Source organism: Pholcus phalangioides, unplaced genomic scaffold (assembly GCF_987345545.1).
Source record: "Pholcus phalangioides strain wild (caught in Gottingen) unplaced genomic scaffold, Ppha-v1.0 ptg000017l_1, whole genome shotgun sequence".
Taxonomy (NCBI): Eukaryota; Metazoa; Arthropoda; class Arachnida; order Araneae; family Pholcidae; genus Pholcus; species Pholcus phalangioides.
This window is the reverse complement of record NW_028301610.1, coordinates 15,371,639-15,391,114: the sequence shown is the minus strand read 5'-3', so window position 1 is coordinate 15,391,114 and position 19,476 is coordinate 15,371,639. Positions and strand designations below refer to the sequence as shown.

The window sequence follows — 19,476 nt, the reverse complement described above, 5'->3', positions numbered from 1 at the left end:
AGTATATATGGTTTATCATAAATCATTGCTGACCTTTATTGATTATGCTTATGCTTCATTAAACACATTTTGTATTTTTACTTAGTTTTTATGACAGTTTTTGCCAAATAGCTTCCTGATTGATAATGTTGAAAATAACTAAGGGGCCATTCAAGTATTACGTAAGCAGATTTTCAGCCATTTTTGACCCCCTCCCCCCCCTTGTCAGCAAAACACTGACCCCCTCCCAGCAAAATTTTGTCAGCAGCTTAGAATATTTCATATCTTCGGAAAAGGGTGGTTGATGACGTAAGCAACCTTTAAACCCCCCTCCCCCCTTGTCATCAAAAGTTAGCAAATCCAAAACCCCTCCCCAGCGATGCTGACGTAATACTTGAATGACCCCTAAAGGGAAAAATTAATAGTTTTACATTTAAGATTTTCAAACAAAATAATTCCTTAAGTTGAGCTAGAGAATAAAATTTGAAAAAATATTTGAAATTTGAAAACAATTAATTGCAAAAGTTGTTTTTTTAATGTAAAAATTATTTTTGATTAATTAATATGGTATAGTATTGATTATATTTATAAACATTTATAATTTTAATTAGAAGTTTGAGTGATTTTTCATAAGTATAATTGTTTTAATTTGTAATGCTATTTGGTTCTTTTACCAACCGTGGTTTAGAACATGAAATTTTATTTTTTTAAGTAGAACATTTAAATATAAAAATGTTATTGCATAACAATTTCTATATAAATCAATAGCAACCAATTTGATATAAATTGAAACTTATATCCAGAATCCATTAATTTTACAATTACAAGTGCAAATAAGGACATTTTCACAAATAAAATTACATATGCAGTTCTAACAGTATGAAGAAACACAGGCAGTTATCATAAGAATACAATGTAATATGGTCACCTTTTTTTTTGCAATGTTTGCATATAATGTATGGGTCCACACTTATGCAGAAAGAGTCCTGAAGTAGTTCTAGAGGTGAGGGGAATAATATATCCCCCCTTATGCACATTATACTGTTAGCGATGATAGGGACAATGTTTTTCCTACATAATTGCCTATGACGAAGAATTTTTTGTTGCACCGTGTAAAAAAATTGCATGTTACTCCTCATACATGGTAGAATAATTGTCCAATTCATAAAAGTTAGAGTACTGCATATTTTAATATTCTTTGAATTTCAGTTCAGTTTTTGAAGGGCTGATTCTTATATAATCACTTAATTGAGTCAGCAAAGTTTGATATTAATGATGGATTATTTCATGTAACACTAATTAAATTTTTCTTTTTTTTTAGATTTGTCTCTGAATACAAAGAAAAAGCGGACCAAGGGAAAAAGTCGTAGTCCATTTGATGGTGTTCTAGTATCACAGCTTCTTGCGCAGCGAGATAAACTTGGGCTTAAAAAAGATAAAAGCAGTGTTAGTCCATGTAGAACATCTCTTGAAGAAACACTGCCCCAGTCGTGCTTTCCAAGGCCTTCTATACCACAAACATTAGAAATGTCTTCTAATTCGAGGTATCCTTTGGTTGACCTGAATAAGAGCTCATTTAATCCAATAATTGTTCCTAGTGATGAACAAAATGTGCCTATATTTAATAGAGTGAGCAACAGCAGCACAGTCTACTGCAACCTGCCAAAAAACCCAGGATTGTGTGTATTAGATGGAGCAAGCTCTTTTCAGGACAAGAAGAATCATGATTGCTTGCACCAAGCCACAGTGCAATGTTCATCAGATTGCGTATCTTCTGGTTCTGGTGCAACACAGAAGCAAATGCCTTCTATCTCCTGTATGATATCTAACCAAGTGATTCAAAGAACATCTGAAAATAAATGCTTTCGAGGTGATGTACCCTCATGTTCTTACCAACAGCATAATTTCAGATTACCAGCACACCAAGGACAGCCCGGTGCCTCAAATCCATTTTTGCAGACTGCCAGTAGCATGAGCTTGGCAAGCAATGGCTTCTCTTCTCAAAGTTACAGTAATGCATTAATAAATAACCAGTTACCAATGAATCACTGCATTGAAATGAATAATCCACAAGCTTCATGTGGTGTCATATCAGCTGTCCCACAAACTTCATATCCCGGTGCTTTTATGTTTCGAGCAGAAACTCCAAATCAACCATTAAGTAGTACAAGTGGAAATGCGGGACCAACTAATTATATAAATCCATCGTATGGTCCATCTTTCACTCCGCCATATCCACTGGCTCATCAGGTTTCGCCCATCGCTTTCAACTGTTCTAGGTTTCCACAGTTGAATGACGAGACATTAAATAATGTGCCAAGGCAGAAAATAAAGAAAATGAGTAAGGCAAAGAGCTGTAAATTAAATTGTGTTCTTGATAGAAGTTCGCCGTGTCCAAATGTGGATGTGCGTCAGATTCCCTCTGAGCATCACCGTCCTCCTCCCGAGGCATTTTCTGCTGTTGTCAATCAGAATGTACCGTGCACTATGCCTTCTGTGATAAATAGTCATTCTAACCAATCTCTTTTGCAAGTACCCCCAGGAAGTAGTACACTGATTTTTCAACCAGATTCTCATCTTGGCCAGTTTCAAAAAAGCTCTCCAGTCCCAACGTTCCCACATACTTCAAAACCTCAGATTAATTATTTTCCTTCCTCCGAACCTAGAAGAATTAATGCATCATCTCCTTTTCGAAACAGTCCTAATCCTTGTAGCAAAAGTCCCAAATCAATACCACGGGTGTCAGTTCAGGAAAATATTTACAGTCAAAGTCACAGGATGCAAATTTCTGTTGAAAATCCAAATATACAACAAACCCATGTAGTGGTTAGTGATAATTTATTACAAACAAATCAGTCATTACCATCAGTCTCTTTACAACAGAGTTGTATGGACAATATCCAAAATACTGTAACGTCTGATGTACAACAAACTGTGCCATTAGATACAGATGTAAGGACTAGTTTTCAGAGTTCCATAACTGCTGTAAATCCACAAAATTCACTTGAAGACTCAACAGTTTCTCACAGTCAGACTTTGCCATTCACTGTTACTTCACCAGGTGTTCAAAATTTAGGACACTTTCCATCTCTGGCTATGCCTGCTTCTAGCAATAATCTTAACATGGTACAAGTGCAGCAGAATACAGACTGTCAGAGTGGGCTTCCTTCTTCATCTGCTAGTCCAAGTGCATCAAATTTGCCACTTAATAGTGCTCCTAATTCCCAAGCTGTGAGTGCTAATTGCAGTGCCGTATGTATTTCACATTCAACCAGTCCTTATGCTAACACCCCACCGCTTAAAGGTGGTTTAACTGTTCAACAACAGCAACAGCCTCAACAGCATTTTGTTTATAGCAGCAGCTGCTCATTACCTAATAATAGTCACAATCAGAGAACTGATGGAATAGCTAATTTTTTCATGCAAAATCAAGCTGCACCATCTCTTGATCAGATGTCACAAATGAGACCTTTTGTCCAAGATAGCAATGGAATCGTGGTTCAACAGGTGCTGAGTCAAAAAATATCTGAGTATTCATCTGGTAATATATTCCAATCGACGGCTCGAGCACAGGTACTACAGCAAGTCGGAAGTATGGTTATTCCTGCTACTGCTGCTTCTCCTTCCAATCAACACCAAGTTGTTTTAGCTCAAGCGCAAATGCGAATGCCCAGTTCAGGTGGGTTGATAACTATGTTGCCTTCTGGTGTTTCAGCAAATTCAGTAGTTAATGGTGCTCATGTTCTAGCTGCTTCTTCTCAGCAGCTCGGAGCACAAATGATGATACCCGAAAGTATCAGGCCTAGTATGGTGAACCAAGCACAGCAGATAATGCCCAACAACTGCTTTATTATGAGCCAGCAGCCATCATTAATGGCCAGATCCCAAACTTCAATGGTTAGTGGATCCCCATCTTGCCTAGCAAGTGCTGGCATGGCCATATCACATGCTAGTGCTGGAAACTGTATAACATTTCCACCACAAAATATTGATTCATCGAGTGTTGTGGAAAGTTCTGTTGGTAAGCACCAGATATGCCATGAAGTTATGCAACAGTTTGGATGTGAAGACCTACATAATTTACCAGGCAGTAAAGAGCAAAATAATTTGGGATTCCAATTGTTGCAATGTTCCAATAATATTCGTAACCAAAAATGTAACAGCAGTGAGCTTCAAGATAGAAACTTGATGAAGCAGGATTTAAAAGCAGTTTCAAAAGAGGATGAGAAACAGACTGTTAAAACGGTATTATGTTCAACTCCTTCATCAGTTAAATCAGGGTCAGTGCCTTCTACAAGTTTGGTTTCAAACTGTGGTCAAATGTATGTCAATGGAGAAAATAACTGTGGTCATGGCCAGTCTGTAACAGTTTCAAGCATGGCACATGTTACTGGATTGATTCCAATTGTGGGTAATCAAAATAATTTGAATACACCCATGCCACCTCTTTCCATACCAAATGTCACAGCAGTAACGACAACAATGACTCAAATGATACCTTCAATTGGAATTGCCCCTCAGATTTTAGGACAGCCTGTTCAACCAATGGTTCAAGTTATCAATACTGTTCCATTTAATTCTATGCAAAATGCAGTTATTGTGCCTGGAGGTTCTAACATAATGCCACAGACTGTACGCCTTGACACACTTCAGACATCTCCAGTTATGAATCATCAGCCTCCTACTGTTTTTAATGTTCTACCACCTAACACTGTAAGTTGTGTTACTGCTTCTTCTGTTGCAAATTCATCACCATTGCGGTGTCAGAATACAGGAATCTCTGTGGCAAATTTTGAAGAAGGCAGAATAAGTTCTGATCATAGCTGTGATACTAGAAGTACACCTGGATCAAACTCGTCCTGTAGTACTCCTGCATCCAGTTGTAGCTCTACTCCTGTGCCTGTCTGCAGTGATATTCAAAACACCCCTTACAGGGCATTATCACCAGCTGTCAGAAAAAGGAGTAGGGATGGTAAAAGAAAAGCCAACAGTCAGACAGTTGCTTCTATGTTGCAAAATAATTCCCATTCTTCACCTGTTACTATGACCGGTAATTCAGGCCAAACATCACAGCAGCAGCAGCAATCACAACAGCAGCAATCACAACAGCAGCAGCAACATACAGCCCAGTTGGCATCATTGCAGCAACAGTTCCTGCAGCCTCCAGTTCTGCAAACTTTAACCGTCCTGCCACAACAGCCTAGACCAATAGTGCAACAACCAGTTATGAACTATAACAGTATTGGTTCTGTTAATGGGCATCAGATTCTTACCACAGGTTTGACTAGCCCTCTAGGTATTGTTCAACCTCTGAGCATGCTTGGTGTAACACCAGCTGGAACCGTAATCCAGAATATACCAGTGCAGCAAGTAGTTCCTGGTACACACTTCCAGTCATTAACTGTGCTACAGAGCCCACAGGCCATGAATCCAATTCCTCAGGAGCAGTCTGTAATGATGAATGATACTCCCACTATAGGAGTACATCCGTCACAGATTCACAGTGCCTTTGCTGCTGGTTCTATTGTTCCTAATGTGGTTACAGCCAACACAGTGATAAGTACACCTGTTGGAACCACAGAGGTGCTTATCAATGCCTCTCAGTCATCAACAGTTGAAGCATTATCTAATACTCCTTCCTTACAACCCCAGTTTTCTGCTGTTCTAAGTCAGACTATTCCCCCTGTTGCCCAGTCATTATCTCCATCTTCATGTGTTAGTACCAGTAGAGTGGCTAGGACTAGTACAATAACTACATCTGTGACCACTGCACCTCAGTCTTCATCTGGTTCATCTTTTGTTACAACAGAGAGTGCCGAGAATAATTGTGATCCCATCAATTCTGATTCATCAACTGCTTCTAATACTGGTGCACAACAAGAAACATCGACAGAACAACATCATAATGCTCGTAGTATAGGTGTACAAAGTGGGTGTATGGAACAGAATGCAGCTGTACAAACAGTGATGTGTTTGAACCCGGTGAACAGTTCTGTTTTATCACACTCAGAGTGCATGCAGAGTATAACAAGTGGAACGGACTGTTTGTCTGTTGATAAACTGAAAGTTAAGTATGAAAATGAAAACAGTAACACATTGCTATCCTCAGGAGGTGAATCTTGTGAATCGCCTTGGCCTGATCCTGTGAATCTTTCAGCTGCTGTAAGAGCTGTTGTTCAGGAGCAGGCTGACAGTAATCCAGAACTTTTATCAGAAAATCCTCTCAATTCCTCTTGCAATAAATTAGTTAGTTTTGCAGAATGTACAGCTTCCCTTAACGAAGACTCGTATGAAGGTGCAGGTAGTAACACTGCTCCATGTGCTGAGGATAGCTGTAGTACTAGTTCTGTTCTTGATTTACGCACAGTATCTACGCAAGGAATTGAAGTTATGCCCCCAGAAAGCAGTGAAAAGTCTTGTCATTCAGAGTTTACGCGAGAGGAAAATAGTCATAATATAGTTTTAAATTGTTGGAATAAGCCCTCTTCTCCCACAGCTTCCACTGAGCCGAATGATAACATTGCACAAAATGTATCTCCTGCTTCTGATACTTCCGAACAAACAACAGATTATAATGTTACTAGTGACTCAGGTGTGGAATCAAGTCAAGAACCAATGAACCTTGCATGTAGTCGAGAAGCTGAAGATATTGATCATGATACAAAATGTATTCAGGAAGCCACAGAACCTACTGTATTAACATTTGAAGAGCCTCCAAATAAGTTAGAATTGTGTAATGCAATGGTCCGGAAACGAGGTGTGAAAAGGCTTAGAAGAGAGATGGGTATATCAGCAGAAAATCATTTGGAGGATTCTGATGGTATGATATATACAGACTTATTTTACATCCATTTAAACTATATAGAAAGTCTGAATGTGAAATCTCTCTCACTTTCAAATTGCTTTTGCTAAAATTTTTATTTTATAAGTATTAATGAAATCTTGATGCACAGGAAACCTCTTCACTGAAGAATTTGTCAGATGAAAATGATTTATATACTTCTGCATTGTGTATTTTGTGTGCTGTTATGGCAGTATTTACAATAGTAATAATGAAGTGCTTTTGAATAGTAAGCAGTTGAAGTTATACTATGTAAAAAACCTTTCACAAAATGGTAGGTATGCTGATTGAGTTATTGATGCTATGCAGGAACCCTCTTTCAAGATTTCTTGTTATTTCAGTGAAGTTACCATTACCAGGTTTCATAAAGTTCTCTGGGTGGAGAAAAAATTATATATACTCAAGTTCTTGTTTTTATATGATTCAGTCATAGGTGATAATGTTTTATCAGTGACACATTACAGTAGTTTCACTTTTTGATAGTGGGACGATCAGATTTCTTCTTTTCCTAAAATTTTGATTGACACGAACATCAAATGGTTGTTCATAAAACAATCTTTCCAGAAGTGATGAATATGTCTTGCAATGGGAATGTTTATTTTTTTTTGATTTGTACTTAGTTCATGAGTTGTGGTTGAATAAAATATGGTGAAAAAAAATTAAAGTAAAACTTTAATAAAGTTCACAAGTTGTGAACACTCATTCCATCGTTTTTGCCAGTTTCAAAAATTTGAAACAAAATTTTGAGCTAAATTTTGAAGTTGCTTTTGCAAGTGTTTGAAGCTGTGCTGGTGTAGCCTTGATGTTTTAACTTGATTCAAAATAAAGTAAATTTCATTCTGGAAAAGAACCAGAAGTTGTAAAGTTCCAGATATGGTGAATAGGGTGTATGAAGAGATGGTAATATTTTTCTTTTTTTACTCCTATTATGTTTATATTGATGGTAGGTTTTGGAATCCTTTTGTTTTCTTGGAACTCTGAGAGTTTAAATTTTGATCAGTTTTTTGAATTAATTGGAATAAATAAATGAAAGTATATTTTTCAGTGTTTCTATTATGTTATACCAAAAATCAAGTTTGATGTTATAAAAATTTTAATGAAGTTATTTTAATGAACTGATATAAATCTTGAAAATTTACTTAATAAATTTATTCTAGGTAATTTATGTACAAAATAGCGTTAAAAATGTCTGTTTTACACACATCTGTGTATCAAAAATTCTTGAATTTCTCAAAATGAGTTTGGTAAGACCAATAGAAGGAGGGAAAAAGAGTATAATGATTCAAAGATTTGATTATAGTATGGAAATATTAATTTCATATGTGAAATTTGATGCTTTATATCATTTTATGCCTTCATGGCAGATGCATAAGAATACATAATATTTTTCTTATAACACAATCTTCTCAACATATGAACATAGTCTTCCCTGAATGCTTTCTATTTTTTATCAATGATCACTAAAACTGGTTTTTATCATGTTCAGAAGTAACTGTTATAAAGTAGCTATAACTCCAAAATATTTCACTGATAAAAAATATATACATTCATACAATGTTTTGAAATATACCAGGGCTTGACAAATCACAAAAAGATTTAGGCCAGGTATTTTTAAACTTTTTCATCCGCGGTGCCCCCTTCCCTAATCAATGCTTATCCGCAGCTCTCTAGAGCAGTCTTACAAAGAATCACTTCGAAAAACATTGTCTGAGCTGCCATTGCACGGCGCCCCTGATAAAGGTTGGTGGCACACAGTTTGAGAACCCTTGATCTAGGTACCAGAGCAATTTTTTAGGCGCCAAACAATTTTTCATAAAAACAAGTCAAAAATAATGTTTCTTCCGAACTTTACCAGGACATACTGATAGCCTTTGGTATTGATAAATACTGATATAAATTAAAAAAATTTGTATTGTTTTCAGATTTCAATTTAGTAACCCAAACGTAGAAAATTTTAGGTGTCAATATTAATTTTTTAGTTGCCATGGTGATTTAGATTGGTCAAGCCCTGAATATGCTGTTGAATATTGACGAAAGAACATTCATATAATTGATAATGTGAAATGTATAAAATTCTCATGGAATTGTATATGAAGTTCCATAAGATGTAGCTTCATATGTTTTAAATTTCATGAGATTTCTTGAATATGTATATGAACATTCAAATTTCAAAAATTCAGTTACTTTCTCATTTTGTATTGACTTTTATCATACAGAAAATTATGAGTTTTTTTGTCATACATTTAGGAAATGAGGATCACATAATTTTTGTGTACATGAATATTTAAAAATAAAATTAATGTTTCTATTTTGAAAATATTAATACAAAAAACTTTTTACTTTTGTATTAACTAAGAGAAAAAATTTTTTCACTTGTGTGAGAAGAGAATTTCTGTAAACACAGGAATATGCTAAAACAGTCCAGTTTTATTATGCCACTTACAATGAATAAACCTTAAGAGAACATTTTTCTCTGAGTTATTATAAATGCTTCTAAGTACTCAGGATTTCTAGAAACTTTTGAAGTCCCACCTTCTCAGTTCAACTGGCATGAGCCATAAAAACTGGTACAATTTTTATTTTCAATTTACAATAAATATCAAAAGGTGCTCCAGGCATTTAAGAAGTAGATATCTTTAAGATTATCGACACTGTCATCTCTATTGATTTGGTACTGTGAATATAGATGCTTTTGTATTGAATGAAACTTGTTTGAACTGTTTCAATTTTGAAAATGTCCTTCAGCTGTTAGTTATCAGCAAGCAATTTATATGAAATTTCTGTAGATGATAGTTATGTAGAACTTTTGGCAAGCCTTAATGGTAGTTTCTGCATGTAATTGGAGTATCTATGATGGATAATTAAATAAGTAAGATGTGTATGCAAAAAAAACACAAAACATGAAGATGCAAATATCTTTTATCTCAGACAGAAAGCAGTAAGGATGATTGCTTCAGAATAGGTTTCAATAGTTTTAGAGGTTTGTATTACGATTCTTCCCCTTACCTAAAAAATATTCATCAGTGTCATTTCTAAAGTATTCAGGCCTACCTGACAGAGAGAACATACAATAGATTTTTTGAATACTAAAAATTACGAAAATTGTTCCCGTCTGAGTATCTGGGTTATAAGTTAGATTTTAAATCATTATTTATTCATACATACAAAGGCAAATTTTTCATGTTCTAAAATTAAGACATTTAGTTTTCAGTGATATTTCAAGGTTAATAACTGTTTATAAAATCAGATTTTTCCACTGGATATATTTACATGATACACTTTTTTTGAAGTTACATTTCAATTTTTATAAGTCTAGCAGCTAGATTTAAATTGGAATACACCTTTTTCCCTGTCTGACAGGGAAGAATTATACAATAGTAATTACACAAGTCACTTTCATAATCTAGTTGGAAGAAAATGTTTACAGCATATAGGATAACATTTCAAAATTTCTATATAGCTGTATAGTTTATTGATTCAACTATGATTGCTTATGAATGTGTTAGTTCAAAGGATCAAAAGAGAAGTGATTCACTAGCCTATATTAAGTAAAAATACAATAGTAACTTTATTGATACACTGCAGATTAGATCACAAGAATGTTTCTAGATTTATTTTCAGTTTCAACACTTGACACAAGAGTTTTTCAGTTCATGCATGGAGTAGAAAGGGAAATACCACAAAAGACATTTTTCCGTAACAAAATATGTAGTGTGGATGGGAACAACATAGAATATTGAGAAACAATTGCTGTATATTTGGTGGCGGGAGGAATTCAGGCTCAAAAGAAATGTGAAAACAAATCACATTGAATATCTAATTGTAGCATTCTTGCCAAATGCTCCATCTTTCCCCAAAAAAGGATTAGCATCTTTCAATATTTCGTTTTCTTTGAAATGCTGTTTGAGCTTTTTCATTTTTATATTGCACGTGAGGGAGAAATGAAGGAATGCATGAAAATACTATCTGGATCTCCAAGGAGAGCAGAACCTACCTGAAAGTCTTCAAATACAAGTAAAGTTGGAATGAAAGAATGCATGTGTATTTTTTTTTATATTTTTCTACCTGTCCTATTTTTCTCTCTGCTGGTAATTTCATATTTCATTTACTCTATGATGCACAAAGGCTGAGGAAACTTTCAAAACTCACTCTTCTTTCTATTTTTATCAAATATTTCTGTTTTTAACATTTTATTTTTTATTTTGTTTTGTTTCAAATCAGAGGACACCCCAAGTTCTCCTCCACTGCCTCCTCAGCCTCGCACATTTAATGATGGAGATCTTGTCTGGGGACAAACTCGTGGCTTTCCTTCATGGCCTGGCAAATTGGTACGTGAGGAAGATGTGAGGGGAAGCCATAAGACAGAGGATGGCAAAGTAAGACATTGTGCATAAAAAAAATATAACGTTCTGCTCAGGCTTGAGATGTTTTGGGAATAATGAAAGTGTCACACATATACATTAAAATTAATGGTGCATTTTATCGGGTTGAAACCAAATTGAGTTACATCAAATTAAAGTTCAATACATAATTTTCATTTGTTTATACATTCTAGTGGGAAATTGAAATTTGAACATATTTAGAAAGCACATTTAACTTATAAAAATGCACATACTTAAAATGGGGGCACACATACTGTAATGAGAAAAATCTTCAATTCATTAGTAAAAGTTGATAAATAAGACTATCCATCAGCAGATGTTTGGAGTGAATTTGTGCTTGCCTGTGAGATGCTCCAGTCAAGTAAGGTGAGAACATATTACAGGAAGCTCAAGAGCTTAAAATCTACGTAACTGCTATATTGTTCTCATTTTACTATATATGTCACTTGTAGGTTATATAATAATTCTAATTATATAAATTGCGTGATTCAATTTATTGAATTTTGTACTGATTATAAGTATAGGAAAGCAATAATTGAGATATGCTACAGAAGTTTTGCTTGTACACATATTCTATATGGTTTGCATATTTCCTGCCATATATATATATTTTTTCAGTAGTCAATATGAGTATAATTTTCAGTTTTGGTACTAATTTTAAATTATGTTATAAGCCACATAGAAATATATAATTTATTTTAATGTTATCACTTTTTTCATACATTTTGGTAGGCTTTTTCCTGCTTTATTTATGAAATAAAGAGGAAAAAAATTCTTTAATTATGAGCATCGTGGTTGTAATTATATCAATTTATTATATATTAGAATTCCACATAGATGCATGCAGTGTTGAAGAGAAAGATTAGTATTACTGTTATAACAACGTATCACAAATCAGTAGGTTTATTAGAGGTATGAATCCTTAAATAACTGTTAATTCTTTTTATGTTCATTTTATGTGTATGAAAAACATCCATCCATTGCTTATGCAATTGGTGACATCGGTTTCAGTTTGAATAACTATTTCTTGGTCTGTTTCTGTCTGTTCCTCAATCTTTTTTTTAATCTCTTCTGCGAAAACAAAAATGTTTCAGTTTCTTTTTCAATTTTGATTGAAATGTTTATTTCATTTTTAGTTTATATCTATATTGGTTTTTATTTCACACTTTTAATTTTTTTTTATAAATTTGTTATATAAAAATGCCTCAGAATATAAAAATTTGAATATAGTTTTTTTTATCATTACTTTCAATTGTAACAATTTAAATTTTTTTTGTTCATATTGTCCTGTTGATCTTCTCTTTTGTGCATGTTGTTTGAATTTTCATCTACAAATATGGGTACATGAATTCTGATATCTGCTCACAAATGTTTTTCAAGTGTACAAGATTCATTTGTTCATTTTGTGACATTAAGGTCGTTTTATGCACTGAATTTATTTTAATCATAAGTGTTGATGTAGAATGATATAAAAATTATATCTAGAAAAATAACCTTAATTCTGCAAAATATCAAAAATTATGACTGCAAATGACTTCAAAATAAATTGAAATAATTTGTATGAGAAGGATATTAATAACTTTCACACTGACTGACATTAAAAGACATTATGGTGGAAAAGTTTTTGTTTTGGCCCGTGTTATTGTTTTGTTCATTGTAGTCTAATTTTAATGGGTTAGATAGAAATAAAATTCATTTTTGTTTTTAATTACTAATCATATTTTTATTAATGGGTGTTTGTTTGCTATATAGCAAATATATATTCTGCATTGTTCATATTTTCATTCACATTTTTGAGTACAATATGTAACAATAATTTACTAAAATGTTTCATGTTCATGTATTTGATATTTTTCCTTTTCTATTAGTCTTTGAAAGATTTTTCAAGTGTTATTGATTTTTTAGAATACATTAAAATATGTATACCTCCATATTCTTACTCACATTTGATTTAAAAAAAAATTATATCCATGTAAGAGACCATTTGAATATAAGTCCATTGTATACTCATTAACCCCTAGAATGTTTTATTTCTTTTTTCCACGTAGTGCATTTCATATTTTCTCACAAAGAAATTCACTATAAATGGAAGCTGATTACATCAAAGAAACAAGAAAGAGCCTAGTTGGATTGGTTTTTGTGGTGTTATATGCTAATAACAAAAGTTGATCCAGTTAGCATAGCAACACATTCCATCTTATTTTTACTTTACATTTCCGGTAATATTGCTTTGTGTGGCCTATGTAAGCAGCAAAAGAAACAGTATCAGGCAGTGTGGTATGAGAAGATAAATGGCTCACAACATTCAAATCCCACATATATGTAGGTTATGAATGGGGTAACAAGTTGCGAGCCTGCTCTTAGTTGCTAAAATATGATGTGCACTAAGTTTGAAAATGTTGAGTACCAACAGGGGCCGTAAGCAGAACCCAATTTTTGGGGAGAGGGAGAAAACTTTTAAAAGGGGGGGGGGGAGGTACACAGGTCTCTTCCAAAGCTATTAGAAGTTACTAACCTACCTTAAAAACATTTCAAATTAACAAACAACATTTGAGGAGCTTATTTTCATTAGGGAAAATTTCCATGTTTACTAAATTTACAGTGGAAGTGAAAAACGTATTCTTCCCACTAGTGGACTGCTTTACAAAAGTGGAAATAGCCCAGCAGGTAGCATATAGGAGTAGTAAAAAAATGTTTGAATACTATGTTGAAAAACGTGAAAATTGTATGGGAAAAAATGAATTCTGAATAGTGAAAATTTAATGAAAAAATGAATTCTGAATTTTAATAGAAAATAGATCATTTGATCATTTTTGTCACACCACGGTCATTTTCTGCACACGAGGGCTAATTAGACCGGGACCTACAATTTATTGCCGATTCCGAACGGCAGGCTTGTTTTTTATACTCGTCGAGGGGTTGGTGCGCTAACCCCTCGATGGGGGACTCCCTGCGGTAGCAATTTTTGCTGCGGTCAAGTCGCCGTTTTTTGTTGTACCCTGTGTCAGGAAAGTTTTCTGACAAGGACGAACTGGGTATCGAACTCACGACACCTCTAAACATCCTTTGGTACTTTAGGCGAGCATCTTATCGACCGGGCTACCGCGCCCCATAGAAAATAGAAATATTCCCTTTGAAAATAAGCTCATTTTTTCTCAGTGGATTTTTAAATTTTTTTTTACTAAAAATATTTCAAGTTTTTGATCATTTTGGGGGGTGGCGGCATAAGCTCTAATCCTCGCTGTTTACACCTCTGACTACTAAGGTGTAAATTTATTTTTCTGCTGTCCTCTTGAACCGTCAATCAACCAAGTGTATATATATAAGGTAAAATAATAAAGTAAATCGGAAGAGGCATAATATACAATGGAATGTCAAGAGACTGAAATATTCCATTTTAGTCAGGTTTCCTTTTTATGAAGGTGCCAAGACTAATCATTGATTGGACTATCTTTTGATTCTGTTCTACACAGGTTTCTATCTTAGACAGGTTTCACTGTATGTCGAAAAAAAGGAGCTAGCATTGCTATTGTGTGTGTTTCTATATATATATATATATAATACATTGTGAAAGATCAAGTAATAGATGATATTTTATTTATACTAGGACTTTATATGATTTCTTATTATAAAATCACATAGAAAATTGTGTACCAGTCTCTTTCACGCATATACATGCATGAAGTTTTTAAGGCTGCAAATTTACTTTAATAGACCTTGATAAAGACGGGCAGAGGAAAACATTTTTCATTTAAACTACATTTTTAGAGGTATTTTATAATTTAAAATCGGCATTCACACTCAATGTAACAATTGCAGCAAAGGAGTGGTATTTCGAAAATCCTTCTATACAGTTTATGATGTAATGCTATGTCAAAAACATTCAAGGGGTTAATGGCTGTACCACATATCACCTATAGAGTAATTGAGCTTGTCATATCAATAGATTTTAGTGTATTTATGAGTTTACAAAGCTCTGTGAAAGAGCTTTTTTAAATTGAATTGGTTTATGAAAAGTGATACATATACAGTATGTTTGACGAAGTGTGTTTGAAACGAATAAAAATTCTATGGGTGATTCTAAAGGAAAAGAAATGTGTAAAATGACCAAAAAAAACAAAATTGAGCTGTGGTAGTTTTACCCCTGTAAATTCATAATCAGAGGTAAATAATAAACAACTCCCCTCAATAAAAAAATGTCAGTTAATAAAAATCACACCACTTTCTGCATTATATTTTATTCAAGATATGTGGAATAAATTTTCATATATATTGATTGAACTTGATTTTGGCACTTTTTATGACAATCCCTATACTCCTTTCAAGATTTTGCTATTGCGCATATAAAAAGTGGCAAAAATCAAGAATTTGAATCACCAATATCTTGGTAATTTTTTTTTAATGCTATTAATAAAGTTATTTTAGAAAAGGAGAAACGGAGTGTGTGTGTAAATTTTATTGAAATTTTTTTGATTTAAGTCATGTAAAAATTTTTACATTCCCTCTGATTTTATTATACTATCACTGCTGAATTGCTTGTTTTCTTCCTGATCATTTTTGATATTTACCTTCAATTTCAGAATCAACTGTAGAATTATTCCTTTTGAATACTCTTTGCTAAACACCATGCATTATACATGTATTATCTTGACTAAAAATTGACATGAATTTTGACAAGAGCATCATGGTATTTTATAAAATTCAAAGCAAGACAAATCTAAATTTTTACCAGTTAGATTGTTCAACTATTTTTCATTCATATCTGTTTGCTTCTTTTCCAAATCATCTTTTTTCACTGTTCACACAATTTTCTATTGGTGTTTAGGCTCTAACTTTTCAACTTTGATCTTTTTCAGTTAAAAGTTTTTGATATTTTAGAATTTGTATGCAAGTAGGAAGAGAAGTCAGTTGTTCATTGTTGACTGTCTTTCCTTTTTCTCAAACTACATGCTTCACTTCTCTTTTTCTAGTTTTGCAATATTTTTTTCTTGCGGTTTCTATTTTATTAGACACTGTTTACTTTTTTTTTGCATTAAACTGTTAGAACCACTCAAATCTGGAAGTTTTCCCTTTACCATCACTGAAAATTGTGTTCAGAAAACTTTTAACTGAAGATTTTTTTATTAAACAATTAAAACCCATTTACATCTTAATTTTTTCATCTGTCCTGTGTAGGTGGAAGAAATACATTTGAACCCTTGCTCACTTTTTTGAGACTTCATTGGTTACCCTGCTAACAGGAATTGTTTTTTCCTCCCTTGCTATGGTTTCACAAGTGAAAAAGACATTCTATTATGTACCTAGGTGGTTGGGGGGGGGTGAAGAATAGTAACCTAACTAGGATGTAGTAGCCCAGAGGTCGATAAGATACTTGCCTAAAGTACCAAAGGATGTTTAGAGATGTTGGGAGTGTGATACCCAGTTCATTCTTGTCAGAAAACTTTCCTGACATGGGTACAACAGAAATGTCGACATGACTGCAGAAAAAGATTGCTACCGTGGGTCCCACACTAATGGGTTAATGCATCAACCTCTTGGTGAGGCTGTAAAAAGGCTGCCATTCGGAATCTGCAATAAATTGTAGGCCACGGTCTAATTAGCCCTAGTGTGCAGAAAATGACCGTGGTGCAACAAAAATGATCAAGGAAACTTATCTTTTTCACTTCATTCATTTCCTATATGTTGACAATGATACCAGTTTTGATGATTAATCTATGGTGCTTCAACTACTTTCAAATTTATTGCCAAAAGCCTGTATGTAACGGGTTCTTTTGGGAATGCTTCAATATCTCTCAGATGTGAAGCGGGATGTGGTGTGTTCGATCGTTGAATGTGCATAAAAGAGTTAATGATAAACATTTCAGTGTGGTCCAGAATGAAATTCATAACATTTGATATTTTATTTAGACAAATATTTTATTTACATAGATATCCAGAAGACTAATATTAAGCAAATATGAACATGGTGTAACAATTCTCAGATTGAAAAATTAAATTTATCTTGTGAAAGATAATTTTTACCCTGTCGATTTTCACATTTTTTAAATCAAATACATTTGATATTCACATAATAGATATTGTCAATTTTACAAGTGAATTCCGAGCCACTTGAATTTTTAGACAATTTTTTTATCATTTTTAATTGTCGTTATGTTGAGGATTGATGAACCAGAAAATTTCCAGATTGGCATCTCTCTTTCACACACACACACATTGTAATGTTCTTAGTTTTTATTGTTGGTAGTATTTTTTGTGATTTTTAGTATTCCGTGATATAAACTTATTTGCATCATTCCTCTCTAATATTCTACATGTTTCATGTCGCCAGGCATCAATAAAGAAACTGGTTTTTACTTACTGCTTGGTGATGGTGTAAAAATAAAAAGTGTTGGTGTAGCCTCAAAAATGGCAATACATTTCATGCACAGAGATATCCAGACTAACATTAAGCAAGTATGAACATGGTGTAACAATTTCTTTTAAATCCTTAAACTGCTTTCATTGCAAATGGAAAATTAATTTAGTAGGCTGCCAAATCACTTATTGGTGGTTTGTGATTTATAGAGAAAATAAGGAAAATGTTTTCTCTCGTGCAATTCAGAGTGGCAGTTCTCAAATTGTTTTGCAGTTTGAGGGTTAATGTGCTATCTTTTTAACTTATATAATTTTTATTCAAGTCTGTATTTTTAACAAGTGAGCAATGCTGAAAGTTCTTGATAAATTTAGTGATAAACTTAATTTAACTGTTCTTATGATTCAAAGTCAATTGTTTGATGTAGATTTCGTTGTTTACATCATTTCACATGATAATATGACTAGGGATAGGATTTTTATGACCTATATAACGACCACCTTTTTTTAGAATTTTTTTAATATTAAAATCATGATTTATTTATCGACAATGATTAATTGTTTGAAAATTATATCCTCATTGTTTTTTTTTAATTTACATGTTTTGAAAAATTTGGTATGATCTGACCACTTTGATTCAAAACTTAATATTCATGTTTTTTTTTAAATGGCAAAAAACACTGGAGTGAGCATTCAAAATGCTGATGTACATTTCGGTCAATAGTTTTCCAATCAGGGAAAAATGGTGGCCTGCAGTGCTTGACAAATCATAGGTGCCAGGTTGCCATGGAGACTAAGAAATTGGTGTTGGTACTTAACTTTTTGTGTGATAACTGAAGTCTGAGGACAGTACAAAATTATCAAAAACTTATCTAGTGTGATACGATTAAATAATCGACGTTTGGGTTTACCCAAAATTCCAAAACGAACACGGCTATACATGTTTCAGAACTATATGAAGTTCCTTCATCAGTAGCAGAAACAAACAGTCCGTCTGACTTGGATTTCTTCGAATCATTCCACATCAACAAAAACACAAACCAGTTGGTCAACGACATATCTAGCACACCACCCTTCTCAAAAATCTGGCAACAGTTTCTACAATAATTATTCTTCTCCATCAGCATCACTATCACGTTCTCGGTTGTGATTGGCTCTGCCATTTTTCTTCTTTTTTCCGTCCTCTTGCTCTTTTGTTGCTGGTTCATTTTGAATTTGACTCTTGTCTACAACAGCGAGTAACTCCCGCTATAAGGAGTTTTTTCAATATTTTCTTTTTTCTTCTTCGTTTCTGCTACTGATGAAGGAACTTCATATAGTTCTGAAACGCATATATCCGTGTTCGTTTTGGAATTTTGGGTAAACCCAAACGTCGATTATTTAATCATATTATCAAACCCAAAAGGTAATCCATTTCTATTTTATCTAGTGTGGTTGCCAGCTTAGAAAGAGGTTGTGGACAAGGCAAAGAGTACCCTATTTCAGACCAATGTTGCTGGGTAAAATGCTTGTCGCTTATGAAGTTTGACTGATGACTAAATTTTTTTTTGGATTCGTCAAGCCTTGGTAGCCTGCAATTTGACAACATTCAAGAACTTTTTGCCATTCGCATACATTGATTACCCTAATGAGCCTCAAACATTCTGTATTGGATTTTAATCTAGCTAAACAGATGCAATGTGAACCTTCATATCTGAAAATTCTGAATACCAGTTGCTTCACAAATGGAGGTATCTTGCTGAAAGATCACCCATTATTGCCAGAAGAAGTTAATAGAGCTTCTATTACAGCAAAAGCCTGCTCGGTTGTCACATAGAACCATAGCTTTTTTTCTTTTATTAGGTCATGCCAATAAGAGCTCCACCCATTCAGACCATGGAAATTGGATCTTTTCTGATTAGAAAAAATAATCACAAATTTAGA

At 33.7% G+C, this 19,476-nt stretch overlaps 1 protein-coding gene across 3 annotated transcripts in view; it reads left to right on the top strand.

Moving 5' to 3' along the window:
- LOC149072431 (uncharacterized) overlaps window positions 1-19,476 on the top strand; it is a 44,983-nt gene that overhangs the window by 14,445 nt on the left and 11,062 nt on the right. For 2 of the 3 annotated variants that reach the window (XM_089247040.1, XM_089247039.1), the window contains exons 4-5: window positions 1,301-6,799; window positions 11,042-11,196. In XM_089247040.1, coding sequence (XP_089103166.1) covers window positions 1,301-6,799; window positions 11,042-11,196 — 5,654 coding nt within the window. The remainder of the gene's footprint in view (window positions 1-1,300; window positions 6,800-11,041; window positions 11,197-19,476) is intronic. The other variant, XM_089247041.1, reaches the window with a different exon arrangement.